General features: G+C 37.1%; 1 protein-coding gene across 2 annotated transcripts in view; it reads left to right on the forward strand.

Moving 5' to 3' along the window:
- The window catches only part of Plxdc2 (plexin domain containing 2), a 404,732-nt gene that overhangs the window by 354,437 nt on the left and 22,836 nt on the right, over nucleotides 1-27,459 (forward strand). For both annotated transcript variants that reach the window (XM_075970560.1, XM_075970558.1), the window contains 3 exons: nucleotides 2,737-2,884; nucleotides 4,167-4,205; nucleotides 23,363-23,523. In XM_075970560.1, coding sequence (XP_075826675.1) covers nucleotides 2,737-2,884; nucleotides 4,167-4,205; nucleotides 23,363-23,523 — 348 coding nt within the window. The remainder of the gene's footprint in view (nucleotides 1-2,736; nucleotides 2,885-4,166; nucleotides 4,206-23,362; nucleotides 23,524-27,459) is intronic.

A 27,459-nucleotide genomic window follows, 5' to 3' on the forward strand; every position in this document is an offset into this window, starting at 1 on the left:
TCTAGACTGTGATGGTACTAAAGGTCAGAATCCGATGCATTCTGTAATAATCCATGGTTCCTCTTTTCTACAATTAAATTATCCACGCCACTAGCTTTGTGTGGTAAGCAGTCCTTTCCTCACAGTTAAGTACACAAGTTCACCAAATCTAGCTCATGCTATCTACTGCTGATGTAAGGTTGGTCTCCTTTAAGCAACATTGGTATTAGCATTTGTTCCTCTGGGCCAACTCTGCTTTTATATTTGAGTTTTAAGTGTTACTTAATGTATTTTGTTCTCTTTGAGCAGATAGGGTTTTATCTGGGGAGGAATGATAGAAAGGGAATAAAGAAGCGTGTTTAGAGATTTTCTTTATTTTGTGAAACTTCTAATACTCTTTTGAAATTTACATTATACACACAGCCTTCTTCTTTTGTAAATGCAAAAGCAAACCAAATCCAAGATTTTACCTTAAACACAGGATTGTTTATTAACTCAGTGAGACCAATAGATAGCAAATTTAATCCTAGACTTCTTTATTTTAAGATGTCTGGGACATCCACCTGCATATGTCTTTTCAACAGATGAATGTTTGAGCTTGGCTTTCAAGAGAAGAAGGTCAACTTGAGATGCAGATTTGTAAACATTCAATATCAAGATGTTAAATGAAACTCTGGGTATAGAGATGGAAGTGCATAAGAAAACACAGAGTGAAAGTGAAGGTCAAGAAATAGACATAAAAATTGCAAAGCTAAAGGGAGGTAGAATAAGAAGGAAGCAAGGGAGCTGTAAGAGAGAAGTCAGAAGATGAACATCACAGAAACCGAGAGTGGGCATCTGTGTTCACTAATGTGGATTACCCATAGGTTGGGAGATTTTGTAAATATGAAGATATACGGAAACACAATAGGAAAAATTCCGAGTTAGACATGGAGCAGTAAGATTGTAATTAAGTGGAGAAACTAAGAGTTTGAGATGATCAAGGTAAACCAAATGCCTAGGAAGTCTGAATATGACTGGATGGAAAAGCAGAATAATTCAGTGCCAGGATGTATGGTGGAGCAGTGGGGGTCTAGATAGAGTGGAAGATTAGGCATACTTACCTTATGTTAGATTGTTAGCAGTAACAAGTCATCAGAGAATTACACTTGACTGATGTTGAAAAGAAAAAAAAATTATCCAAATACCAAGTTCAAAAAACCCAAGGGAGTGAACTGAATTGAATGCAGCTGGAAAAAATATGAGGCATGATAGCTGTCCTCTGGAATAGAAGGAAGGGGGATATGATCAGGCAGAAACAAGTTTGATTTGTAAAGAAATCCTACTGATGGCCTCTTTCATCAAGGAAATGAAAGGTGAAACCAGGGCAGAACAGGGAGAATTACTCTGGGATTGCTATTGTTAAGTAGAGTGAACTGGTACCACGGCCTTTGAACATATGATTATCCATATGCGAAACCATTTCCAGGCACTGTTGATTTTCTGAGTGAGAATGCTGATTAGTTTGTGGAGTTTGGGGTTGACTGTTATGTCTTGCCTGCCTTTGGCATGGGCAAGGCTAAGGAAGTATTCTTGCTTTGTGCAGAATAGGGTATTTTCCAAAAAGGTGATTAAAATATGTGATACCTGAAGGTACTGAAGAGTTAGGTGGCGGTGATAGATGAAAGGACATTAAAACAGAGCAATTATTGTATATTCAAGGGAGAAGAATCTCAGTGTAAAGTACATATGGAAAGAAGTAAGATACACGAGCTTTGAGAACAGTTCTAGAGATTTCTATCTGAATATCAGAAATTACGGATTATAGCTGGGGTGGAGTCAAAGCTAAAGGGATCTTTTAAGCTGAGTAATCTGTGCAGAGAATAAACTTAAACCTATTGTATATCTGACTAATAAAGCTGCTTTTATAAAGCAGCTTTATAAAAACTCTTCATTCACTGGTGAAAAGATTCTTCATTCTCCATTCATGACAAGACAGTTACTTACTAAAAATTTTCAAATATGTCATGAGTACTGCCCATATTTAGAGCAGCCACCTTTTATCAGAGCAATCAAATCTTTGAAACAAAAAGAGGTTGTTCACAACATCAACTTCTAGCTCTAGAATAAGAGTCCTTAATAGTGAAAACTGGGATTTGTTTTTGTAGGCTATAAATTTAAAAAAAAATGAAATCTGTTTCTTCTGGTATCTTCTATAGAGCCCTGCTAAGAAGAATTAGACTGTGTTTAAATGAAAGATTTATCTATGTGGTTTTGGATATTTCATGAGAGAAAACAAAATTTAAAATTTTTACTCAACCTGGAAAAGATTAATTTTGAGGTTGTAAAATAGCCTAGAGCAAAGAGGGAATGCTTAAGATACAACATTGTCGCTCTGTAGATCCAAAGAGGTGTGAAACCTTTTCTATAGGTACATGCTTTTCTTCTAACTTTAACTATTTTATCTTTTGATATCACATATTTCATAGATATTTCTATAAAATTAAAAAAGGCAAGATAAAGAATGATACAGAGGGTTAAACAGGTGAAGTGGTGACTCCAAATATCTGCAGATGTGTGTATTTTGTTGCATCCTCCCACTCTCTTATCTTATATACTTCATAAATTAACAAAATCTATGAAGAGTCTGGCACAAAAATAATTTACTCTTGACATCAATTTGAGATGTTTTGTAGTTTAAGTCCGATTTTGTTGATGTAAGTTTAAAAGACAAAATCTGTTCAGTCTGCTGATTTTCACTTCTGTGTCTCCTACCAGTCAAAGGAGAAGATGTGTGAGAACGCAGAGCCAGCGGAGAGTTCTCAAACCACCACAACCTCACACACAACCACCACGCAATTCAGGGTCCTGACCACCACCAGGAGAGCTGTGACATCCCAGCTGCCCACCAGCCTGCCCACGGAAGGTGCCCACAAGATTGTTTGCTTGTTTTTATAGGAAAAAAAAAGATTACTGGGTAACACCTGATTACTGGAGAAAAAAATATTGTTTGGATAATTAACTTCTCAAAGAATTTTTCAGATTCAGAGTTACCATGGGCAGAAAACGTGCTGCATTCTTTATATATACTGTTTCTCTTGTTAAACCTTAGCGATTATCCATAATCTGGCTTCTTTTTTTCCCCTTAGAAAAGAAAATTTCACTTCTTTTCATGTGGCTAAATTTAGTAGTCATCAAACTACAATCTTGATACATTAATCAAAAGAAATATGCACATAAATAACTATTGCTATGAAATTTTGAACAATAGATCACTTTACTCACATACAGTTATGCAGTGGTGTTTCCTGAATGCAGTCAATCACAGAGACACTGAACACAAAGTTGTTCTTGAAGGGTACCTCCTTTTATGGAGAAGAAGGCACTACTAAAGTGCTAATGCCTAGGCAAAATTCATGTGTGGAGAAAATATAATAGTCATTATTTGATAACTTTCTATTCTATGTGGTATAATAAGGAGTAGGGGGGAGACTATTTCTTTAGGGGAGAACATAGTTTCATGTCTTATTGTAGTAAGTGTTGCTTTCTTTGGAATAAGAAGTAAATTTTTAAGCCTTAGCTCTTGATTGAAATTTAAGTGGGTGTTATAAAGTAAGTGGAACACAGAGGTGGAGGGCAAATGCCAACTGCATTGTGTTTCTCTTAAAAGCAACATATACTTAAATTCTAATTATTTGGGGTCATTATTCTAAAGACTGAAAAACGTGCTTTAATTGAAACTCTAACTTTCATAGTCAAATATAACTTTTGAAATGGAACATTATGCCCCATGTTTAGCCATTCAGATATAAATTATTCATTACTGATACAAATTGAGATAAATCTTTAACTATTGATAAATCCTAATTATTCCTCTTACTTTGTAATGGTCTCAGTCTTGATTTCAAATAAAGTCCTATTGTAAGTTGTTTTAGAAAGTTGAAAATCTATTTCATCCTATAACTACATTTTTTATCATTCTCACATAATCGAGGCTCAGATGTGTTACTAATATTTTAGCCTACACCATCTCTGAGATAAATTTTATTGCTATATCATGTAAAGTTGGATCTTGTTTTCCCACTGAGCTCGAAATTAGTCTCTAAAGTCTAAAATCCAAGTGTTTGAGTTAAGACAGTTGCCAAGGAAGAGATGTGTGCATCTTTGAAATCTTTTTCTCTTGTAATAACGGTCGCCTTCTCTTTCAGATGACACCAAGATAGCACTGCATCTCAAAGATAACGGAGGTATGAGTGCATCCCTTTCTTCTGTAAATCAAGACCCTGATTCATTGTATTCATTTTCATAGGCTAAAAGGGCGTGTGGGATTCCTAAGACAGAAGAGGGTTAGATTTCATTCTGATTGGTGTTTAACATGTGAAGAATTTAGTGGGTTGGGTAAAGAAAGAAAAGGAAATCCTAATCCTTGTGTTTGTCTATGCAAGTGCATGGCCTCACCACTCTATGAGGTCACACAGTCATCCACAGGTATTGTTGCGTTTTCTTGCCCTTGCCCTTAGGGCAGTGTGGGAAGTTATCTGCGCAAGTTTTTTTTTTCTCTGAAATTTATGGTTGGTTGCTTTTCATATACAATTAAAAAGTAGGTCGGTAAGCATGCAAATATATTATGCTAGCTCTTTTCATCTGTTCTGTGATGCAAAGGACAAAATTTAAATATTCAAAAGAACATCTTAACAGTAACAGTAAAAAAAACTTAGAAATATCTATACTGGTACTTGTTATTTTAAAGAAAAGAGTTTTTAGGTAATACAATGAAAAATATTAATTATGTTTTAAAATATATTTTATTAAATTATATTTGCTCATGTTTATGGTAGGAATTAATAAAAAATTAGTGAGAAATTCTTTGTTTCATTCAAGAAAGGATTGCTACTTGCTAGTAATTTCTAAGACATGAAAAATCTTTGACAATGTCATGGTCTATGCATGGGTTACTTCTGTATTTTCATATGGTTTACTAGCTGAAACTCACTCATAAGACTGAAGAAATATGATCATGAGTTAAAGATCAGTTTCTGATAAGTAAGAAGAGCTTGTCTCAAAATAACAACAACAAAAAGTGATGGAGTGGGGAGGAAAATAGTTGATAGATAGGTGATATATTTGAGGCTCTTTCACTTGTAATTGTAGAAAGTAGTTGTTACTCAATCAGCATTAAATAACCAACAATCTGTGCATTCTCAGATTAATGTGCACATCTCTGGAGTTTTACACCAGTCTATCTAAAAGAAAAATAGGTTGATTTTTCTATAAGTGTCTTTATATCAGCTGTCCACTCTTTCATATTTGCCTATAGTGTTCTTATACATTATCGCATTAAATCAGTAAATGGAAACATTTACAAATGGCCATTGTGAATTACAGTTGTACAAACTAAAATCATAGGTTTCAAAAGGTATTAGCAATTCTCCAATACAAGATTTCCCAGAGAGTGTTGCTGATAAGTATCTTTTGATCCTAAGTCCTAATATTGAGAATGAGGAGACACTGAATCCTATGAAGTGGGGTGTTCATTCACACTGCTTCTGAAATCTTCTCTATGTAAAGAAGGAAATCCAAGACTCCAGTTCAAGCACTCTGGATAAATGTTGGTCCCACTGCCAGTGACCTCACAGACTGCCCAAGTCTCACAACTGTCCCCCACACTCAGTGGGCCTAGTTTGGTCTTATGCAGGTTCCCCTCTATCAGTCCAGAGTCAGTGAGCTCTCACTAGCTCAGGTCAGCTGTTTCTGTGAGTATCACCATTGTGGTCTTGACCTCCTTGCTCATATTATCATTCCTCCCTCTCTTGGGCTAGGGGAGGGCCTTGGCCTGGCCTCCAAGTGAAGAGTCAGACTTTGTTAACTCTCATGGGATGTCTTATTCTTTCTGAGGAGTGGATGGGGGGTTGGGGAGAGAGGAAGGGAGGAACAGGAGGAGAGGAGGGAGTGGAAATGGAGATATGCTATATAAAATGAGAAAAGATTGTATTAAAAGAATTCTTAACTTTTAAAAAAAGGGGGGGGCATTCCCAAGAAACTTCTGGGCTTTCTCTTATATTTGTGATAACAAAATTCTTAACATAAGTAGAAGTTTCATGTTTGTTTTATTTTTCTTCATTTTTCTGCTTGTTTGTTTGTTTGTTCAAAAGATTCTATATTGTTAATAGGAAAAAAAGGATTACTGTGATCTTTCATTAACTGGTATAAGATTCTCTGAGTGGACAATCATTAAAGTTTCTTCAGTGAAGAATTCTTTACAACCTTGGTTCACTCACGCATCCATTCAGTCATTTCTTATGGCTGCTCGCTATGTGAAGTCTTTCTGCAGGCCTGCAGCTGACAGTAGTGGACGATTGTTAAGCAACTTCTTTACTTCAGTGAATATGCCCTCCAAAGGATCTTCAAAATGAGGGAAGATATTCTGTCTGGCAATTCTCCAGTATTCGACTACAAAATTGTCTTACAAACAGTCTCTTAAATAATTAATATTTTGTACAATGCACATTGAAAGGATATCTCTAATATGTTACCAATTCTCCCCAGCAACATCTTAGTTTTGTTTAAAGCATTGAAGAATCACACAACAAAATACGTTCTTAAGCTATGCATTAGAAATAGATTATGATGGTGGGGTGGATTTAAATAAACCACATAATAAAAATTTGAAGTACACTTGACAATGAGTTGCGGCAGTTTCAGATTGTATATAGATAATTGATAAACAGGGAGCCATCGGAATCCAAAATATCACAAAAGTATGAACATTTTCCATGCCTCTGATTGTTTCAAGTACAGTTACCATAGATGAATCCAAGCCTAATCAAGTGTGTCACTTCTAAGAATGTTTGGCTGTAGACAGAGCTTGATAGACTTCCTAAAAGCCTTGGGTTTGAGCCCTAGCACAACAAATCAACAAAAAGCACTTAGGAAGATCAGAGTTAAGTTCCTAGAACTCACCTCAGCAGACTCAAAACTGTTTTTAAAGCCAGCTCCAGGGTATCTGCTACCTCTGGTCACTCTGGACACCCATACATTTATATGCATAATTAAAAATAATAGCATAAAAATCTTTACAGTAATACAAAAGGTTAGAATGTCTAGCATAAATAGAGACCCCAGTTTCAATACCCACAAAAAGGAAACTAGAAACAGAATGAAAACAACAAAAATGGTTACTCGAGTTCAGCGGGGCAGAGTAGCGATGGGAATTGATGTAGGAGACTCCCTTTCACTGATGGCTTTATAAAATTGATTCTTCTTCACAATAGAAGGCACTTATGTTTGATTTGAACATAAGAAATGCCAACGGTAAGCTATTTACTTATACCCACAGCATTTTATTTCTTTTCTATAATAATTTATTATACTTAATAATATTTCATTTTTTACATAATCACACATTGGTTTCCATTTCATCTGTTCTGCTAAAAGCAGCATGCTTTAATGCTCTTCTGTAACCCAATTGCACCATAACCAGTGGCCTTCAGTCTCCAAAACCCAGGCATATCCTGGAGCTTACGTTCAAAATTTAATTTCAAGTTCCTTAAGCCTAATTTAATTTAAAGTTCTTGGCTTTTCTAGAAATTCTCCTTTAACTCACCTGGAAAGGGAACCTAGATCGTGTTCTTGGAACTCATAAATATGTGGATAATTGCTATATGCACTTGAAACAAAGTCTCTTTTGGATTTTCAGATCCCAGGGTTGGTTTATTGGAAGAATTATAACCTTTTGGGGGGGCATGAGGGTTTGTTTTTGGTTTTTTTGAGACAGGGTTTCTCTGTATAATATCCCTGGCTATCCTGGAACTCACTTCTAGACCAGGTTGGCCTTGAATTGAATTATAACTTTTAAGGATGTCTGAACTGTATATATTAGCAGGCATGACTACTAACAGCCTTTCTGACATTTGAATAGGTTAACTTCAAATGCCACTCACCACCTAATTAGAAAAGTAAGTGTCTTCAGGATGCAAACTGAAGACAGTTATCCCGGACACAGGAGAGGTCTGCTAGCTGAATCAAGAGCAAGCATTTTAATGAAACACAATTTTCAACTAGAATTCTGCTCAATTTAGCTAACCTAACTGTGCTTTTCTGCTACTCTGAAATTGTGAAAATTATTTCAAGCTCCATAACCTTGAACAGATTTCATTATTTTAAATTTATCATCAGATCTCTGAAAGTACCCAAATTGTATTCTTTACTGATTGCCTTAAAGGTTTTTCCTCTTGATTGATTTGAATTTCTTTTAAAAAATGTTTGAGCATACATTTTTAATTGCCTATATTTAAAGTCAGCCCTGCACTCAATCCTGGTATAGAATACAAGGCCAAGTCTGCCGTTCCTTCTTATTGATAGAAATCTACTAAACCTGGAACACAGATGCCTAGCTTTTGTAAGTCAGAGTGTGCTGTCTACCCTAAGAGATGATGCAATCGCTGCATCACAGCATGTTAGGTTAACTCACAAGTGAATGTCTCTAGAGTGGATGATTGTGAAAAGCCAACAGAGATGACTCTGAGGTTTCCATGGCTCAAGCTCAGGTTCTGTTGTGTTCAGTTTCCTATGTCTAACTTAATCCTAAAACGTTTGGTCTGGAAAGAAATGTTAGAGCAGGATCCTGATTTTCACAAAACTGCTTCTGAGGTGCTGGTTTTTGTTTAGTCTGTTGTGGCTGATCAAGCGTCTACTGTTACATTTATCCTTCAGTCAAATTATTATTTTTTTTTGTCTCTCATACATAAATCATCAAAGCAGCATGTCTTCTGCTGTGTTTGTGCAGCCTTGTTGTGTTTTTTCATCTACTTCCTTTGTGTAGATCACAGTCTCAGAGCAAAGGGAGGCTGTTATTTGCTTTTGACAGGCTATTGAATATCTATCACCTTCTGTTTGAAACACTGTAAAATATCTTGGCATTTTGTTTTATCTCTGGCTTTGTTTGGCTACTTTTCATGCTAGCCCTAACTGGATTCTGAGCACATATCTAGTGTAACAGTGAAGACTTCTTATGCTTTGAATGTTTTAGGTCTGCCCCAGGATTGAGGATTTCTCTCCTCAACTATTTTAAAGAGTTTGCGGTTCTCATCCCTTTCTTTATAATGAGCTTGTGTGGTTGTTTGCTAATTTTATTATTCTGGCTTACAAATATATTCTAACTTGTGACTGTCCTAAACCAACTCAATTTTAACCTTTGGGCTTAGATCTCAGGGGTCAATAATCCTAACAGTTCCAGTAAAAAGTAGTTTGATCTAAACTTCATCAATATTATTGAACATCAGAAGCATTAGGCTAGGGAATCTTGTTCAAATATATACATTTTAGCAAGACGTTGGAAGAACAGAACTGTAGCCTCAGCTAACCAAGAGCAGGAGATAGAATGACTCACATACCAGGGCCCGCCTGGGTTACAGAGTGGGCTCAAGGACAGCCTGGACGAACTAGTGATGACCTGCATAGACATAAAAAGCAGAAAAAAGACTGAGGTTATAGATCAGAGACAAAATGCTTGCTGGGAAAATATAAGACCTTAGTTCAATTTACTACAATTAACCAATCAAATTCAGAGATTCTACTTCAGATGCCCTAAAAATTCCACTGTATTTCTAACCAACTCTGGACTAATGGCATTGCCACCCCTTCTCAGAATACACTTGATTATCAAGAGTTTAGAGTGTTTGATTTCTCCACGCCCAATCCTTAGAATAAGAATGGTTCATGCATCTCTGAATCCACTCCTTTGTCTCTACACCATGGCTATCCTGAAGCACTTTCATTGTTGGCAAGGAGAAATTGACTCTACTTCCACATGATCATAGGTACAGGTGACCTGAAAGCATCATCTCTGCTGCTTTTGTAACCCTCTGAAAGGAGTGCATAAGAATCAGTCCATTTTAGATATTGGCAAGCTTATTTGTTTTAGCAAACATGGCTATGCTTTCTGCTTTACTGAACTAAATCAAATTGCTGTTTTACAATTATTTTTACCTTAAAAGTTTTAATTTCATTGTTTTGCCTAATAGCTTGAAAAATTGTTATCCAGCACAGGGAAAGGGAAAAAAAACTCATATTGCGATATCTCTATATAGTCTATGGTAATGTTATAATGTGTAGATGGGATTTGTAATCAGAATTTTTGCTGCTAGTAGAACATAGAATAAAATACTGTTAAAGAGTCTCTGGGAAAAGGTACATGTACCCTTCAAGTTACTGCAAATATATTCCCCTTTAGTTGCTTGCAAATGCCTTCCCATGCCCATCTGATCAACAACTACATTCTCTTTGTGTCCAATTTTGTGTCTATCTACCTTACTCTCAGACTAGAAAATAACCAGATGGGCTGGTTTGAAAGAGAATCCCACCCCCACACCCATGGGCTCCTACATTTAAATGCTTCCTCTCTAGGAGTCTAATGTGTAGAGATTAACTACAATTATATAATCTTCAACTCTGTCAAAGATCTGAGAAGGGAATAAATATTACTTAACAAATGAGAGATATCCAAAATGTGCAACAAATGACAGAGACAACTGACTACCTGGACAATCACCCAAAGTCTCGTTTGCAATGTTGAGTCAACCAACTTTGGCTAAGGCCTAACAAAACTGACATACCATTAATAAAGGCAAGGAACTTTCTTAGAATTATCCTACCCTGTCTTGGCAAGATAAGACAATCCTGTTTCATATCTTAGTCAGTAGTTGAGGTATGGGCTTTTCTTAACCCAAAGGCCAGTTCTGCCAAGAAGACAAGCTCCCAGTGGAGTGTCTTTGGTGCTCAACGTTCTCTCGGGAGTAGAGTGGCATTGCCAGGAGTAATTGTGTCTTGTTGGCACAGAATTCTAAGTTAGATCAAAGGCCATTTTCTACAGCTCTTCGAAGAGGCTGAAGATTATACTATCTATACTAAGTATAATCTCTATGTATCTAAAAGACCTGATTAACCTAAAAATAAATATGACAAACATATAATTCTCAATACCTATCTAACTTGAAGACTAAAAGAATAAACAACTGTGCAATATATGAAGACAATGATCTTCAACTGTAAACAATGTCATTATATATCAAACGTAAACAATGTTATTATATAAATAGTATCAGAGGTAGAAATGTACATTGTAATATGGTAGATGTATCAATACAATATAGACAAAGTTATAAGCATACTCTTATACAAAAATAGAGGTAGGAACACTCACATTCAATATTCAATATATCAATATACAAGAAACAGTACCAATATAATTTTCTAAAAACAGTAAATCACAAATACCAATCATCCCATCAAACCAGTTAATCCCCCCTTTTTAAAAAATACCCCTAATTCCATAAAATATCTCCCCATCCCCTCAACCCTAAACCAACCACTAAAAGATGTCCCCAACCCTGCGAGCAAACTCTGTTGGGAGAGGGGACGTCGTCCTCTAAGATTGCTTCTAGCTGTCATGGGGGCGACGTTCTCCTTAGGGGCTCCTGTGAAAGCAAATGATGGTAAAATTCCCAGCCCCCTAAGGGGCTGTCTTAACCCTACAGTGTGGTACAACTGTAATCCCAGCAACTGGGAGATGAAAGTAGGAGGATCAGGAGTTGGAGGTTATCTTCAGCTACATAGTAGCTTCAAGATCAGCCTGAGCTACACGAGACCCTGTCTCAAAAACACTGTGTGTGGGTTGGGGAGGGGATAGGGATTGGGTGGAGAGGAAGGAGAAGGGAAAGGAAGAAGGAAAGAGGATACAGAGAGAGGAAACTATCCTCCAGGCTGTAGAGTTAAGCAGCAAATTCTGTTCATTTGTGTGTGAACAAACAGTGCTTGGTTATCCTATAATACAGCGATTAACTTTAAAAAAAATCACAATGCTTAAAACCACTAATCTCTTATAACAGCTTGATGTTCCATTAATACTAATTTCTAGTTTAGTTTTCTTCTTTGGTGTTTAAATAACACCATGCAAAAATTTAAATATGTCTTGGCCAGTAAAGACAGGACTAATTACTTAACACTAATTCTTAGGTGTTGTAAGCTAACTCTGGCCAAATGTTAGTATTTCAGCTGCAACAATGGATATCAACTTGCCGCATAAAGTTTAGAAGTATTTTTACTGCATGATAGTATTAATGTTCTGCAACCATTAGTCATTTAAAATACAGGCAAGCAGGGAAAATCATTTAAAATACAAAGCTGAAAATCTTGAAGACAGCTAAATATAAGGGTAAAATGTATTTGTTGGGCCTAAAGGAAGCAGGAGAAAAAGCAAGGTGGAGCACGGAGCAGGCAAATACCACCAGAGAGACAAAACAATAAAAGGGCAGATGTGTGCCAACAATGATAGTTGTCTGACTGAAAATAATAATCAGGCATTGCTTACCAGATTATTATTCAACAGCAAGATGCATAATCAGAGGCAAGGCTAAGTGACAAGAGTGTTTCCCCAGCACACGTGAGGCCCTGGGTTCAATGTGTGGCACCACAGAAAGCACAAATCAAGACCAGCTACGTGCAGTGTATAATTAAGGTGCCAGGAAAACAAAGGTTTACGAATATAAGGAGCTCCAAGCTGAAGTCATGGGAAATATGTACACCATTAGCACAACGTGTAAAACCTGGATGTGTCAAACTAAGCTTAAACACACGGAGGTGAGCAAGAAAATATGAGAATGAAAGAGAAGCAGTTCGTCAGGAAAACATTACAATTTTAAAAAATTAGTTTAAAAAATAGAGGGTAAACGAATGCTGTAATTTGAACCAAACTATCAACCAACTTGGATCTGATCAACTATGAGTAGATTTAGCTTTCTGGTTAAGAGCACACACTGTGCAGTCATGAGGACTGGGGTTTGGATCAAGTATCCACATTACAAGTCAAGCATTCCAGCAAATGGCCGTAATTTCAGCTCTGAGGAATCCTATGCCCCCTTCTGGCCTCAGGACCTGGACATGAGTGTTCACCTGTGCACACACACACACACACACACACACACACACACACACATACTCACGTAGGAGGCACATTCACACAAATTAATTATGTAAATTGTAAAAATAAGTCAAATGAGGATCAGTAAAAAGATACTGTCTATTAACAAAGACAGAAGATTTTTAATTTTCTCAGTAAGAAGTTATGCCTGTATAGGTTGAAATCTATTAGTATGAGCAATAAAATGTCAGCACAAATATATACATTTTAGTCTCATTAAGTGAATTAATTTTTACTAATCAATTGTTTTTTCATTTATTTTACATCTTGACCTCAGTTTCCCCTCCCTCCTTTCTTTTTGTTCCCTCATTCCCTGCCTCCCCTCTGCCCTACCATCCACCTCAGAAAGGAGCAGGCCTCCCATTTATGTCAGCAAAGCACAGCATATCAAGCTGAAGTAGAACTAAGATCTTCCCTTCATATTGAGACATTCCATTATGGGGAACAGATTCCCCAAAACCAGCTCAAGTGTTAGAGACAGACCCTGATCCCCACAATAGGAATCCCACAATAAACCAAGCTACTTCACATATGTTGAGGGCCAAGAACAGTCTCATGCAGGTTCCTAGCTTTTGATCAAGACTCTGTGAGCTCCTATGAACCCAGCTTATTTGTTTCTATGGGTTCACTTGTGATGACCTTCACCTCCTTGGCTATACCATCCTTCTTCCCTTTCCTCAACAAGGTTCCCGAGCTTGGCCCAGTGCTTGGCTACAGATCTCTGCATCTGTTTCCATCAGTTACTGGATAAAGGCTCTCTGATGACAATTAGGCTAGTTTGGTCTGAGAAATACAAAACATTTTCTCTCATTTGTGAGTCTTAGACTTTATAGTCTCATAAACGTTATATAAGAGGCAATGATATGAAAGGAGAAAAACTGGGAAATAAAGGGGACGAATAGGAGAAAAAGGTGTGGGGTGTGCCCTTATATAACCCTGCATAATAACAATAAAATAAATTTTAAAGGGAAGTTAGGGAGAAAACACAATAATTTGTATTATCCCCAAATATGTAGCAAGTTGATAATACTGAGTAATGTCTGATAAAAAGAAGAAAAATAACAAAATATTATTAATAGTCAAAGAAATGATGATGAAATAAAATAAAATAATGACGTCTTGCAGTGAGGTGAAGAGACCAGCCAGACACTTCAGAGCACTTGTAATATGACTCAGTTTATATGAGATTCATGGAAAAGCAAAGTTAATTTTCAATACTACAAATCAGTTCAGCCCTTGCCTGTGGGTTAAGAATGATGAAGACTGAAAGAGGGACAAGAAAACTTTTGAGGAATCCGAATTATTCAGTGCATTTAATTGTTACTATTTATTAATTATGTGTCTGTGTGGAGATGTGTGCAGATGATTCTAGTTGTCACTGAAGGCTGAAGCCAGAGGCTTTGGGATTCATCTAGAGCTGGGGTTGTAGGCAGTTAGAGTTACCCAGAATGGTTGCTGGGAACTTAAAACAAAAAGGAAAGGAAGGGGAAATAATGAATTATATCTCAAAAAATTTAAGGAAATAATTTAAAAGGGAATACTTTTGCTTCTTCCTTTCATATTTGTGTCTCTTCTTCCCTTTCTGTTGTTGTGTTGCTTTAGCTAAGAGCTCAAGTGTTATATTGAAAAGAAAGATGGATATTGATCATCCTTATCTTATTCCTGATGGTAATAGAAATGTTTCCAGCTTTTTAACATTCACCCCAGACTCCTGAAATAATCACACAGAAACTATATTAATCAAATCACTGCTTGGCCTATTAGCTCCAGCTTCTTATTGGCTAGCTCTTACCTATTAATTTTACCCATTTCTATTATTTTATATTTTACCATGAGTCTCTGGATGTCTGTCTCCAGCAGCAGCTCCATGGCTTCTCTCTGACTCTGCCCTTCTTTCTATTAATCTGTGTATTGCCATGTGGCAGTGGCTTACTGGCAAAGTTTTTACATGTCTGTCCATGGCAGTGGCTCCATGACCTTTCTAAACTCCACCTTCCTTCTCCCAGCATTCAGTTTCGTTTTCCTCACCTAACTCTATTCATTTGCCCTATCACAGGCCCAGACAGTTTCTTTATTAACCAATGGTATTCACAGCATACAGAGGGGTATCCCACACATTTCTGAGTATTTTGCTGAGAATTTTTAATCTATGGTCATTAAGAAGATGGGTCTATAATTTTTTCATTGTGTCTTTATTAATGTTAGCATTAGTTATCTGTATAATTCAGGCTTCGTAAATTTGAAAGTATTCTTTCATTTTCTATTGTGTAGAACAGTTTGAGATACTTCAGTTTAGTTCTTTAAAGGTCTGGTAAAACTCTATGGTATATTTATTTCAATAACAACCCTAACAATAATATTAATGTGATTGATAAAGTGTAAGATGGCAATTATTCTGAGCAGTAGTAGCCGCTGACATTTCCCTAAATACTCACCATATGTGAAGACCAATGCCAACCACTAAGCCTCACTCAGTGTCTTCTTAGCCATCATGTGACAGACAGCACTATTATGCTCATTTTTTGAAGAGGATGCAGGATGAAAGAGACCCACTTGTCTTTTTGGTTAGACACTGTGAGCTCCTCCTATTCTTGGCAGCCTGAAGGTTGTGTATCAGCTTAGTGCTTTAGAAATGTATCTATTTTCCTATCAGATCTTTTTCTGGCATTGGGGATGAAGGACAGGGCCTTCCACATTCTTAATGAGCACTGTACTACTGAGCTATATGCCTAGCACCGAAGAGAGTTCTTGTCTATGTTCACAATAGGTGATTCATTTAATAGCATAGTAAACATTTTTTCATAAAAGATTATTGTACAAATGCTATTTTAATATTAATGACTTTAGTACAGTAAGATGGGTTTGAAAAGAACTGCATTTTTCTGATTTACTGAACCTTGATATTACTTTGTTCAGCACACTTTTGGTGTTTCATAATGAGCACATTCTTTAGCAAATTATTGTTAACTTTTACTATAATTAAAAATCCCACTATCTTAACCAGTTAAGTCTTTAGGAGGGATTGCTATGAGGAAAAATTTCACAAAATTCTTTAATTTTATACTTAGCTGAAAACTTAAGCTGTAAGATTTTTCTTCTAATGTGGATCCCCCCCCAATTTATGGATGCTGGGGAAGAGGGATTTAGTGGTGTCATCACATATAATAAGGCGCTTGTGTTCCAGTTATGAAAACCCCACTCTAGCAATTCAGATAATCATAATTAAACTCAGTGGGTCAAAAGAAAGTTCATAAAAGCAGGATGGGACTTATGGGGTAGAAGAAGGGAAGAGGATAGGATGAGAGGAGGGAGTGGGGTGTGAGCATGCTTATAACTAGTAGATCCATGTTTGAAATTGTCAAAGAATTATTAAAAGGAAAAAAAGAACAAGAATGGTATAAATACATTTTAAATAATGAAGATTATTTGATAAAGAAAGCTAACATTATGAATAATTTAAAGTCAAAGCTAAAGGTAATGATAAAAGTAAATATTTAAGAGCTTGTCAATAATGACGTAGCACATGTAAAAGTAAGAATGGAAAAAAGTTGCATTTGCTGCCCTGTAGTAGCTATAAATGTCATCAATGCACTCTGAGAAGATTCCACACACCCTATTTACTAGTTATTAGTAAAAGTGCTCATAAATCAGTATGTCTACACATAAACTCATTATGTAGGTGTTTGTCCCAATCCTTCAGTTTGATTAAGTTAATTATTTATTATATTATAGTTTCAAGTTATTTTACTTACCTTCAGTTTCAAAGATAAGAAGTGACATATTATTGGTTTTGAAATAGGATTTTCATACTCTAGGCTCACTCATCTCAAAACATTTCAAATGCATCTACTAATAAAATTTCAAAGTCACCTTGTAGGAAAGGTAAGAAAAAGTGAGGCTCGTCTGCTGCCTTTGCCAGTGCTGTTTTACCATATGCTATACATTTTATATATTTTGTGTGTGTGCCTTTCTTCATTTCTTTTCAGAGAATTTACCAAACCCCATAAATGACAGTGTTACAATATGCATCATTGGAGTGTGGAAATTGAATATATGTTATGAACTACTTCAGGTCACCCTCATACATGAAAACTTTTTGGGCTAGCAATATGGCTCAATAAGTAAAAGATCCTTTATTACAAGCCTTACGGCCTGAGTTTAATCTCTAGAACCCACCACATAAAGGTAAAAAGAGAGACCCAAGTCTATAATGATGGACTCTGACTGGCATACACAACATCACACACACACACACACACACAGTGCATGCGTGTATGAAAACACATTGTGAACACACACCATAAACATTTTGAAATTATCAGTAAAACTAAAAACAAGCTACAAAATCAGAGAAGTTACAAGGAAAACTTCCAATCAATTTTGTTAAAAAACTCATCACCTGATTTTCCAGTACTTGCTTTAGCATATAAATGGATTAGAGGATATTCCACAAGGAAAGCTGTAAGCCTGTGTGTTTTTAATCAAAACATGGAACACTGATATTTAAGGCATTTTTAGTTCATCTTCATTCCAAAGCATTAAGAAAGAATATTTTGGCAATGTTCATGTAAGATTTATGGTTTTTGAGGAAATCTGTACAAGAGTTTCTCCAATCCATCAGGCCTTAAATCCCCAGAAGATATTATTATGATATGGAATTTATAAGCTGAAGTATCTCACTTTTAGGCCAGAAGAATTAGTTCTAAAGAAGATACAATTTCAGATGAGAATTTTTAGTTTTCCTTTATTCTCATACTTGAAGACTAGTGATAATAGACACAAGTCTCTTTAGCAATGTTTTAGAATATTTTATCATATTACAGATGCCTAACTCAAAATGTATAATATCAATGTCATGCTACACATAAATTCTGAGAGAACTCATATAAAGCATTAGGAGACAGAGTTTTAAAATCCACCACTCTACTTTCAAGAAACTTTAATAATTTTGTCCTTTCACTCTTCCATCTTTTTCCTATCTCTTTATTTCTTCTGCTTTTTCTCCAATCAGCTCACTTAGGCATAAATGTTCTATGAAATAGAGCAAAGGAATCAACTCACTTAAGGTCTTGGAAATTTTCTACTTTTAGAAATCTGTTCTGTTCGCTGCTGTGGTGAGAAAAGCTCAGCCAGCAATAACTCATCGTTTTGACAGATGTAACAGTTGTTAGTCCTGTCTTCATCTGAGTGCTGATCATCATTCTAGGCTTCTATGAACTCCTAAAAAGCCACAAACCCTCCCTGGGTCACACAGAGCACCAGATGAGAGTGGGTCATCTTTGATAGTATTGATTTTCTTTGCTCTACTCATGTTTTAAATCATGTCTCAAGCACATTACAAAAATACTTTCACTGTGTGGACTTTTCAGTGTTTATTTCTAATATTCACTTTGGTCTGATCTCTTTCTATGATGTCTCACTGCTTTTCATCATCAATCCCTTTAGTTTGGTACTCAAATGAAAGCTAAAGACACAAATGAAAATTTGAGTTATCTGGTGTATATATTGAATTGATAGTTGTTTGGTTTTCTTTCGTTTGGGACATGAATAAAAAAGCCTATGTTGTTTCAAAGAAAAGCATACAGATTCTTGTCTCATGACCAGACTCCTGTGACTGTGCGTGAACATCCCCCTGTATAGACTCTAAGAAGCAGCATAAGAAGGCTATACCTGAGACTGTGTAGAACTGCATGGGTTGTCTTTGACACGCTTCTCTCTGCCAATTTAAAAGATCAACTCTGACTATTTTCAAAAGTTGATACATTAGTTTATTGTCTTTTCTGAGGGAGTATTGATATCAATTCATTTGAGGGTCTTCCTTTAAGGTGCATGAATTAATTCCCAATGACATGTGATGCCCAGGATGTGCTTTCACTGTTTTTTTTTTCTTTTCCGTTCAGAAATCTAAAAATGAGATGCCCATAATTTCGGACAGACTTGACCCCTGTATGTGGTCCAGAGATAAAGAGATAACCACACATGTAACATATTGTAGTGTTTAGGAAATGATCATAAATTGGAAACGAAATAGAGAATTCACAATCCAACATATCAATCATATCAATGCAGATGTTTCAATTCAGCAACCTTTAACATCCCAATAACATTTTGCTTTCTAATCTATAAAGTCCTTTGAAAACATCTGAAATAAAGGATATTTTCACAGTATTTGTAGAATCATGTGAGAAGAAATAAGATTGGGAAAATTACAGGGTGTTACTGAACCCTAACATCTTCCTCGGGGGAGGTGGTGTAAAGGCATGACATCAGTGAACACAGACACCAGGAGTCAGATGGCTTATAGCAGACTCGTTTATTTCAGAACAGGAAATATATATATATATATATATATATATATATATATATATATATATATACACACACACACACACACACACACACACACACATACCCTCCCTTCACCCAGGCATTCTGATTCATTGACAGTTGACATTTCATGCTTATCCCTTATCCCTATGGCTACGAATGATCAGGACCTCTGACAGAGTCTGTTGCTAGGCACTCAGGTAACACTGCTTGGTCGCTCCTTATTGATTAGACACAGTAAGGACCTCTGACAGCACCAGGAAGACTCCAGCTCTGCTCCTTTTGGCCTGGTAGGCCTTAACTTTCTACAATGTGGGAGGAGAAAAATACATTATAAAAAAATTATAAGAGATTTCTTTCTCTTATGATAGATGATTACTGGGAATTATTCTGAATTAACATTAACATGTTTTGTAACATTTTGGAATTTAGTGTTATATATACCCTTAAATTGTTTGTTCTTATGACAACACACTATTTAACACATCAGGGTCACTTGACATTCATAGGTCAGTAAAAATTTTTCTATGGTTACTAGTGTTTGAGAAACTATAGAAATCACTTATTTTATTAACAATCATCATCATCTGAGAAATTGTGAAATTATCATTTACCTAGCAACAAATCAAGCTCTACACAAAGAATATTATCCATCACTAGAAGTCAACTATTTAAAGAAATATGAAAATGTATATATACTTCAGAGGGTGATAACATAACCAATCTGTATGTCTAACACAGCTGAGAAATGATGGTGAGAGTTGACATTTTGTCTTAAGAAGGAGACTAAATAAGATTTACAATCCTGAATATGCAAATTTTGTCTTATTTTATATTCCAAAATTTGGAAATTTAGGTCCTGCAATTCAGTAATTGTTTTAGTTATGATTAGAATCTTCCTAAATAGAACATATCCTCTGCTCGCTCCCTCCTTGCAGGGAAGCCCCTTGCCCCTGCAGCAGGTCCATCCATCCTCTGGTTCCCTTGGGAAGCCGTAGGACTCAGTACTTCATATCCCCTTTGATTCCCTTCACACATCAGACATATAAGGCTAAAACTTGGTGCTGTGTATATGAGAATGTGAACCCCACAGAAATTCAACAAGACAGCTTACTGGCTGGTGACTCAATAGAAAAGGAAGAAATAAAGCATCAGTAGAGGAATGGAGAGAGAAATGGGACGGTGCAGAGACAGAGGAGTCAAGAAAAAGAGAAGAATGAGGAAGGGCTGCTGCAAGCGATGGTTGGAGCAAAAGGTTGTATTACACATGGGGTTCATAGAAACATTAAAGACTTTTTATATGACTCAAGTAACCAATTTTACAATATTTTGCCCCAAAGTAACATTTTAAATCAATCCTATTTTATTATGAAAGTAATATGATATAATCTTGGAAAAATAATGTGTCTAGCTCATAAGATGCAGTCATAAATGCATGCTTAGTAAAGGAACCAAATATATAGTTTTATGGTGTTAGGAATCTGTCGCTATAATTTCCCTCAATCTGCCTCATCTAACAAGTAAAGTAATAATATTACAGCTTAGCATTAGATAAGTGCTTACTACATGCCAGATGCTCCCCTTAAGACCTATGTATGTAGATGTTGAGTTCTTCCAGGAACTCTGTGGAGTAATACTGTCATTGATGTCATAGTGCAGACTGGGCAACTGAGAGCAAGGGAGATGAGCTCACTTACTAAAGCCATATTCTGCTTTCATGGAAATGTTTTTCCACCGGCTGTCACCTGTTTTCAGTAGCCTTTATTATGCGGTCATTTTTCTTCCTTAGTCACTCTCAACTTGCTTTTTCCCTAAACTTGAGAACGTGCTTCTGATGGCAACACTGGCCTGAGACCCAGGAGAAGTCACAGGAGCGATACTGGCTAAGCCTAGTAGAAGTCACAGGAGAGGCACAACCTCCACATTTGTTATTGGCACAAAACTATTTTTTGAACTGTCTTTTAAATTATTTTTCCTTTACTTAAAATTACCAGATTTTTTTCCAGAATTTTGTGCCAGACTCATGATGCCAAATAAGAAGGAAAAGAAGTGGTAAGAGCTCAGTGTTAGCTGACAAAATGATGGTCAGAGCTGGGTTTACCAGCAGCCTGCCCTGTTTGAGAGCAGCTGTTTGCAGCTTTAACACATTTCTTAATTTCCTGTTGTCTCAGTTAACTCAGCCATTAAAAGGTGGGAATAATGATGCTTACGTTTTAGAGTTGAAGATTAGATATATACAACATAACATATATAAAGTATGTATGTATATTGCAAAGAAACTTTATACAATGAATTACTCTTTAAATTTCATATTCTTTTCTAGTTAATTTATGTAACAGTAGGAAAAAACTCTAAAATTTTGAATATTAGGATTTAGAGGAGGATCACTGATACCAAAAGTCAAGCAAAGAGCAAATGATGACGATGGGAAATGAATGGAGATGTAAGGTCAAGTTCTGATTTTAGGACCTACTGCTGAAGAGAGAGGGAGGAGGGAGGAAGAGAAGAAGAAAGGAAAGCGAAAAGGTAGAGAGAAAAGCAGAAGAAGGAAAGGAGAGAGGGACTGAGAAGGAATAAGATGAGGGGGAAGGAATAACGGAGGAAGGAAGGAAACTAAAGAGAGTGTGAAGGATTTTATGAGAATTTTACCTAGAATTCTGTAAGTTCAGATCACCCACTTATCCTGATAGAAAACCATATCTGCATTTTGCTAACAAATTCTTAACGTTAAAACAAGCAAACTAAAAATCTCAATTAAGTCATTTAATAGGAAGACACTTAAAACATATCAGCAAGGGGTAATAATAACACAGAGAAGGCCTGCCAATATAAAGGTTATGAGCCAGTGTTTCAGAATATCTGTCCATCTTGTGAATTAGCTAATGACTCAAAACTACCAGTCACATTATACACTAGCATACACTTACCTGCAACACATAATGGAGGATGATCTCCAAATGCCTGAGCCGCCAGCAAAACTGCAGAATCTTAAACCCTTTCTAGATAATTTTATGTGGTTGATTGACTTTCGCTTGCATTATCATTACATTGGAAATTAAATTCCTCTATCCATGAACTCAGAAAGCTGGTGTTACAGAGGCACATACCTTATTAGATTTAGAGAAAATGATATCAGGCGGTGGCATACTGGAATCTTTTCATGTGCTGTAGTTTTCCCTTTAGAAAGTAATAAAACTCTTCAAGTGTCATTTTGCCTCCACCTGTTATGCTTCTTAAAAGCTTTTCCATTTAAAACAGATTTTGAGAATTCTGCTTTGAGGTACATGCATAGACTTTGTGGAAATGTCTGAGTTGCCAACTGGAACAAAAGCAATGCTCATCCATGGAAAATTCCACACAGAATGAGAGAGATTTTGAAAGGCACTGAGTCTGGAGCAATAGCAGTGTCAGTTTGGAGAGACAGAGAGCTGGGGTCAAATTACTGTAAAGTTAAACAGAATCTGAGATTTTTCTCACAGTTTGGGTGGGTATAAGTGACTAATCAAATGGGGCTTCATGAGAAGGTTTAGTCAGGATATTCAGATCCCCATCACTCATGTTAAGATAAGCATGTGATTGTAGTCCTGACATACCCAGACCATCTAGCCAACTAGCCTGCTTCAGTTAAAGTTTTCTCGAAAGCAGTGCTGAGAGCAATTAAAGAAGTTGCCTGCCCCACATATATAAGCATACAAGATCATATACATCTACATACATACATGCACACACATAAACATATACACACATACCTAAAAGGCTACTAGTTGTGTTTATTAAACTAGAAATTGATATTCTACTATAAGAATGATGTGGCTTAAAAAAAATGATGTAGCTAAACAGTAGGGTGCTTGCCTAACATGCACAAGTTTATGGGTTCAATTACCAGCACCACTGAAAACATTAAATTTATTTTAGCCATTAATATTAGGGGTTTTGTTGCTTAAATAACTTCAGACATAAGTTGTTTGGACACACACACAAGCCTGAACTAACATGACAAATATTCAGTGTTACTTGCTTGCATACACAAATTTTCCACAAAAGAAAATTGAGTTTAAGGGCACACATATGACGGACCTGACAACTGGAATCTTCCTTCAGCCTCTACAGACGACAGTGCAGCTGAGAAGAAAGGAGGAAGCCTTCACGCCGGCCTCATTGTTGGAATCCTGATCCTGATCCTCATTGTAGCAGCAGCCATTCTGGTGACAGTTTATATGTATCACCACCCAACATCAGCAGCCAGCATCTTCTTCATTGAGGTAAGTACCAGATTCGGCCATGAAAGCCATGCTGGAGGACGGGCTGTGTGAACTAGCAAACACCACCTGGATTTAATGTTTGGCACATGATTTGTCAGTGTCAGGCTGGCTGATGTCACATGCATTGCACCCACTCACGTCCGCACTGATAGATTACTTTCAGATGATGAGGTCAGAACTCTTATCTCTGAAGCTCTTAAACAAACAAGCCGTCTTCCCTTTAGAGACCTAAGGGAAAATAAAAACCACACTTTCCAGTTCTCTTATACCAAATATGTTAACCAGCTGTTCTCCTACCCTGGGGGAAATCCAGCCTAACCTGGAAACAGGAGGACTTGAATAAATTGATAAATAAATATTCATTGAAAATTGGCTGTGTATAGAAGACAATAAAGTAGGTCTGTTCTCAAAATGCTTGTAAAATAAAGAGAAAATACAGCTTCCGCTGCAAAATGATAGGTATAAAATTGAGATACAATGTGATACTACCATTGTGTATAGCATGTATTTATTCATTTCTGCATAAATGCACACCCATATATCCACAGTAAGATTGATTGGATGCTATTCTGTCCTATGCAGAATTTAGGTTTAACTCCAATGCCATAAGAAACATGGAGTATGCACAGGGGCCGTGGTCAAACATGGGGGTCTAGAAGCCTGGACCAGGGGAGCCTCAAAACCACTAGATATAATCAGTCCCTCGTAGCTGCACCTTCTGTGGTAGGATCTTACAGGAGGATTCCTCTTCCAACATTGGACAATACTGAAGTGCTAGAAGGACACAGAGAACCTTTTTGCAGATTTTCAGACATGTGAGAGTTGAATTTGAATTCACTGCACAATATGTGGGAAAACAGTCTGGAATCTCATTCTCTTGTCGAGTGAGAAATTATAATGCTTTCACAATAACAGGATGAGAGTTACCATTGGCGCCTATAATAGGGATGGCTGAGTGTAGATCAATTAGATAATTGTGTCGAAGTCCCAAATGGCTCTCTTTTATCTATAGAATAAAGTGTGGTCTTCTTATGTGGCTATTCAAAGCATTTGAGAGCCAGATTTTACCCATTGTGTCCATCTTTCTGTCATGGCTCTCCAGCCTGTAGTGGGAATTACCATATTTTATTCTTATCTTCTCCAGATACACTCCGAATGTCCCAAACCCTATCCCTGCAAAAAAAGCATTCATTCTGTTTCTTCCATCAACAAATCTGTCTCCTTCCACCTTGGTTCTTATCTTTGGGTGTCCAGCAGCCTTCAGTGACATGCACCATGTAATCTGTCTTCATGCATCTCCGTGACAGAACATGTGGACTTGATTCTTCTCTCACTCCTGTCTTTCTTCAACATTTATCTTTCTGGTTTGTATTAGCACTCAATCTGTGTGTGATTATTATCCCCTACAAGACTCATAAATTCCTTAAAATCTAAGTTAAGTAACTGAAGTCTTTTTCAAAGAACAGACATGTTATCAATATTTCCTAAAATAAAAAAAAATTTGTAGTAAATATCCATGGACATTTCAAAGTTAGAATGAAATTTCATTTAAGGCAGACTCCAGACATGGTATCCTCATTTCACCCCATAGTTACTGGGCATGCATCAGGCCTTTTGTATACTTGGAGAGCTGTTACGTTGCTTTAATATGTCTGATTTTCCTAGAAGAATGTGGGTCTCTAACCCGAGGTTCTGAATACATTCCTTAAAGTGCTGACAAGTGACACGCTGCAAGTCTCAGCTGACCAGCCCGGCATCAGGCCACCACAGCCTGAAGCCAACGCGTGTTTGGATCTTTTAGTACACTGCACTTTAGTTTCTGGTGTTGTGGAAAAGCAGATGCCGTGAAGCGACTGATGCTGAGGGCGTTAGCTGCGTGTTTCACAGTGTTGCTGCGATGGGTGTGGTTGAAGCTCACTCATGGCCACGGCCGCACCTGTATGATGGATATGGTTGAAGCTCACTCATGGCCACGGCCGCACCTGTATGATGGCAAAATGAGACAGTAAAACCCAAGAGAAGATTGTTTTTTAAAATTTGTCTATTTGAATTAGTCTCCTTGGTTAATATCCTGAGGCTATAATCCTAATTGTGTATGCAGTGTTCTTAGTCACTCATTTATAGACTAATAGGGCTATGGGGAATATTATGGTCAACTTAATCCTATACCCTCATATCTCTCAGAGAAAGAATGAGGCTTAAGAAGCTGGAATGACTTTTCCAACAACAAACAGCCATAGTTTCAGGAATAACTCATTTTTCCATATAAAATGGAAGACAAATCAGTCTGCTGGCTTTTTTGTTGAACTGATTGCCAGAAGCTGCTAAAACCCATTTTCTCCAAATCACCTGCTGTTCTGGTCATGCAGTTCACAGTAACTGCTCAGTGGATGTTTGTAGCAGTATCGTTATTAAAGCTAACCAGTGCTTTTTAAAACAAGCCACCCATGATGACCACACAACATGGAACATACAGACCTGTGATTCTGAAAATGTTAAATTATTCATTAGATTGGTATCTTTGCACCTGTGATCGAATATAGTGATGCTGCTTATATTACATTTCATGTTTCATTGTAAAATGCTGTCTCTTTATAAAAAAAATGTTGATGTGCTTTGCCATCATGAAAGTGATACAACTTGCAGAAAATTAGGACAGTGGGAAGACAAAAAAAAAAGAAAAGGACACAGAAATAATATCATTAATATTTTAATCAATCTCTTTGGAAGTCTTTGTTATATAACTTAATATTTAACCACTTAATGACATTGCAACTTTACTGCAATGTAAATTGATACTCAGGCTTAATGACATCTTTCTATCTTATTATTGCCTCTTTGGAGAGCTATCAACTATTCCTTTTAAAAGCTACCCAGTAGCTATTTATATATGGGTTGAGTTATGCACCAAAAAGACACAGAAAGCAGAAGAGCCTAATACAGACCTAGATATAAAAAAATCAAAAAAGCTTTATTTCACCATATTCAGAGAGTTCGGGTTTTATCCCATGCTTTTTCAGTCACAGTCCAGGTGGCCTTGGTGAGCTCCCAATAGATCAGCCCCACTGTCTCCATAGGTGGGTGCCCACTTGTGGTCCTGATTTCTTTGCTCATGTTCTCCCTCCTTCTGCTCCTCATTGGGACATTGGGAGCTCAGTCTGGTGCTCCAGTGTGGGTCTCTGTCTCTATCTCCATCCATCGCCAGATGAAGGTTCTATGGTGATATGCAAGATATTCATCAGTATGGCTATAGGATAGGGTCATTTCAGGTTTCCTATCCTCAGCTGCCCCAGGAACTAACTGGGGACATCGCCCTGGGCACCTGGGAGCCCCTCTAGGTCCAAGTCTCTTGCCAACCCTAAGGTGGCTCCCTTAATTAAGATATGTGCTTCCCTGCTCCCCTATCCAACCTTCCTTTATCCCAATCATCCCGTTTCCCCAAGTTCCCCCCATCCTTCCCTTCTCACTTTTCTCTCCCCATCTCCCCTTACCCCCTCCCACCCCACCTCCAAGATCCCAATTTTTTGCCCGGCAATCTTGTCTACCTCCCATAACCAGGAGGATAGCTATATGGCGGACAATGAGGGCTGCTGAGAAGCCAAGGACAATGGCACTGGGTTTTGATCCTACTTCATGTTCTGGCTTTGTGGGAGCCTAGCCAGTTTGGATGTTCACCTTTTTAGACCAGGATGGAGGAGGGAGGACTTTGGACTTTCCACAAGGCAGGGAACCCTGACTGCTCTTCAGACTGGAGAGGGAGGGGGAGAGGAGTGGGGGAGGAGGAGAAGGGTGGGAGGAGGGGGAGGGAAATGGGAGGCTGAGAGGAGGTGGAAATTTTTTTTTCAATAAAAAAAATAAAAAATTTAAAAAAATGAAACAGCAAAAAAGAACAATCATTTTTTTTCTGAAAGTTGAGTGGTACAAAAAAGAAGCTTC

This window comes from Microtus pennsylvanicus, chromosome 4 (genome assembly GCF_037038515.1).
Source record: "Microtus pennsylvanicus isolate mMicPen1 chromosome 4, mMicPen1.hap1, whole genome shotgun sequence".
Classification (NCBI taxonomy): Eukaryota; Metazoa; Chordata; class Mammalia; order Rodentia; family Cricetidae; genus Microtus; species Microtus pennsylvanicus.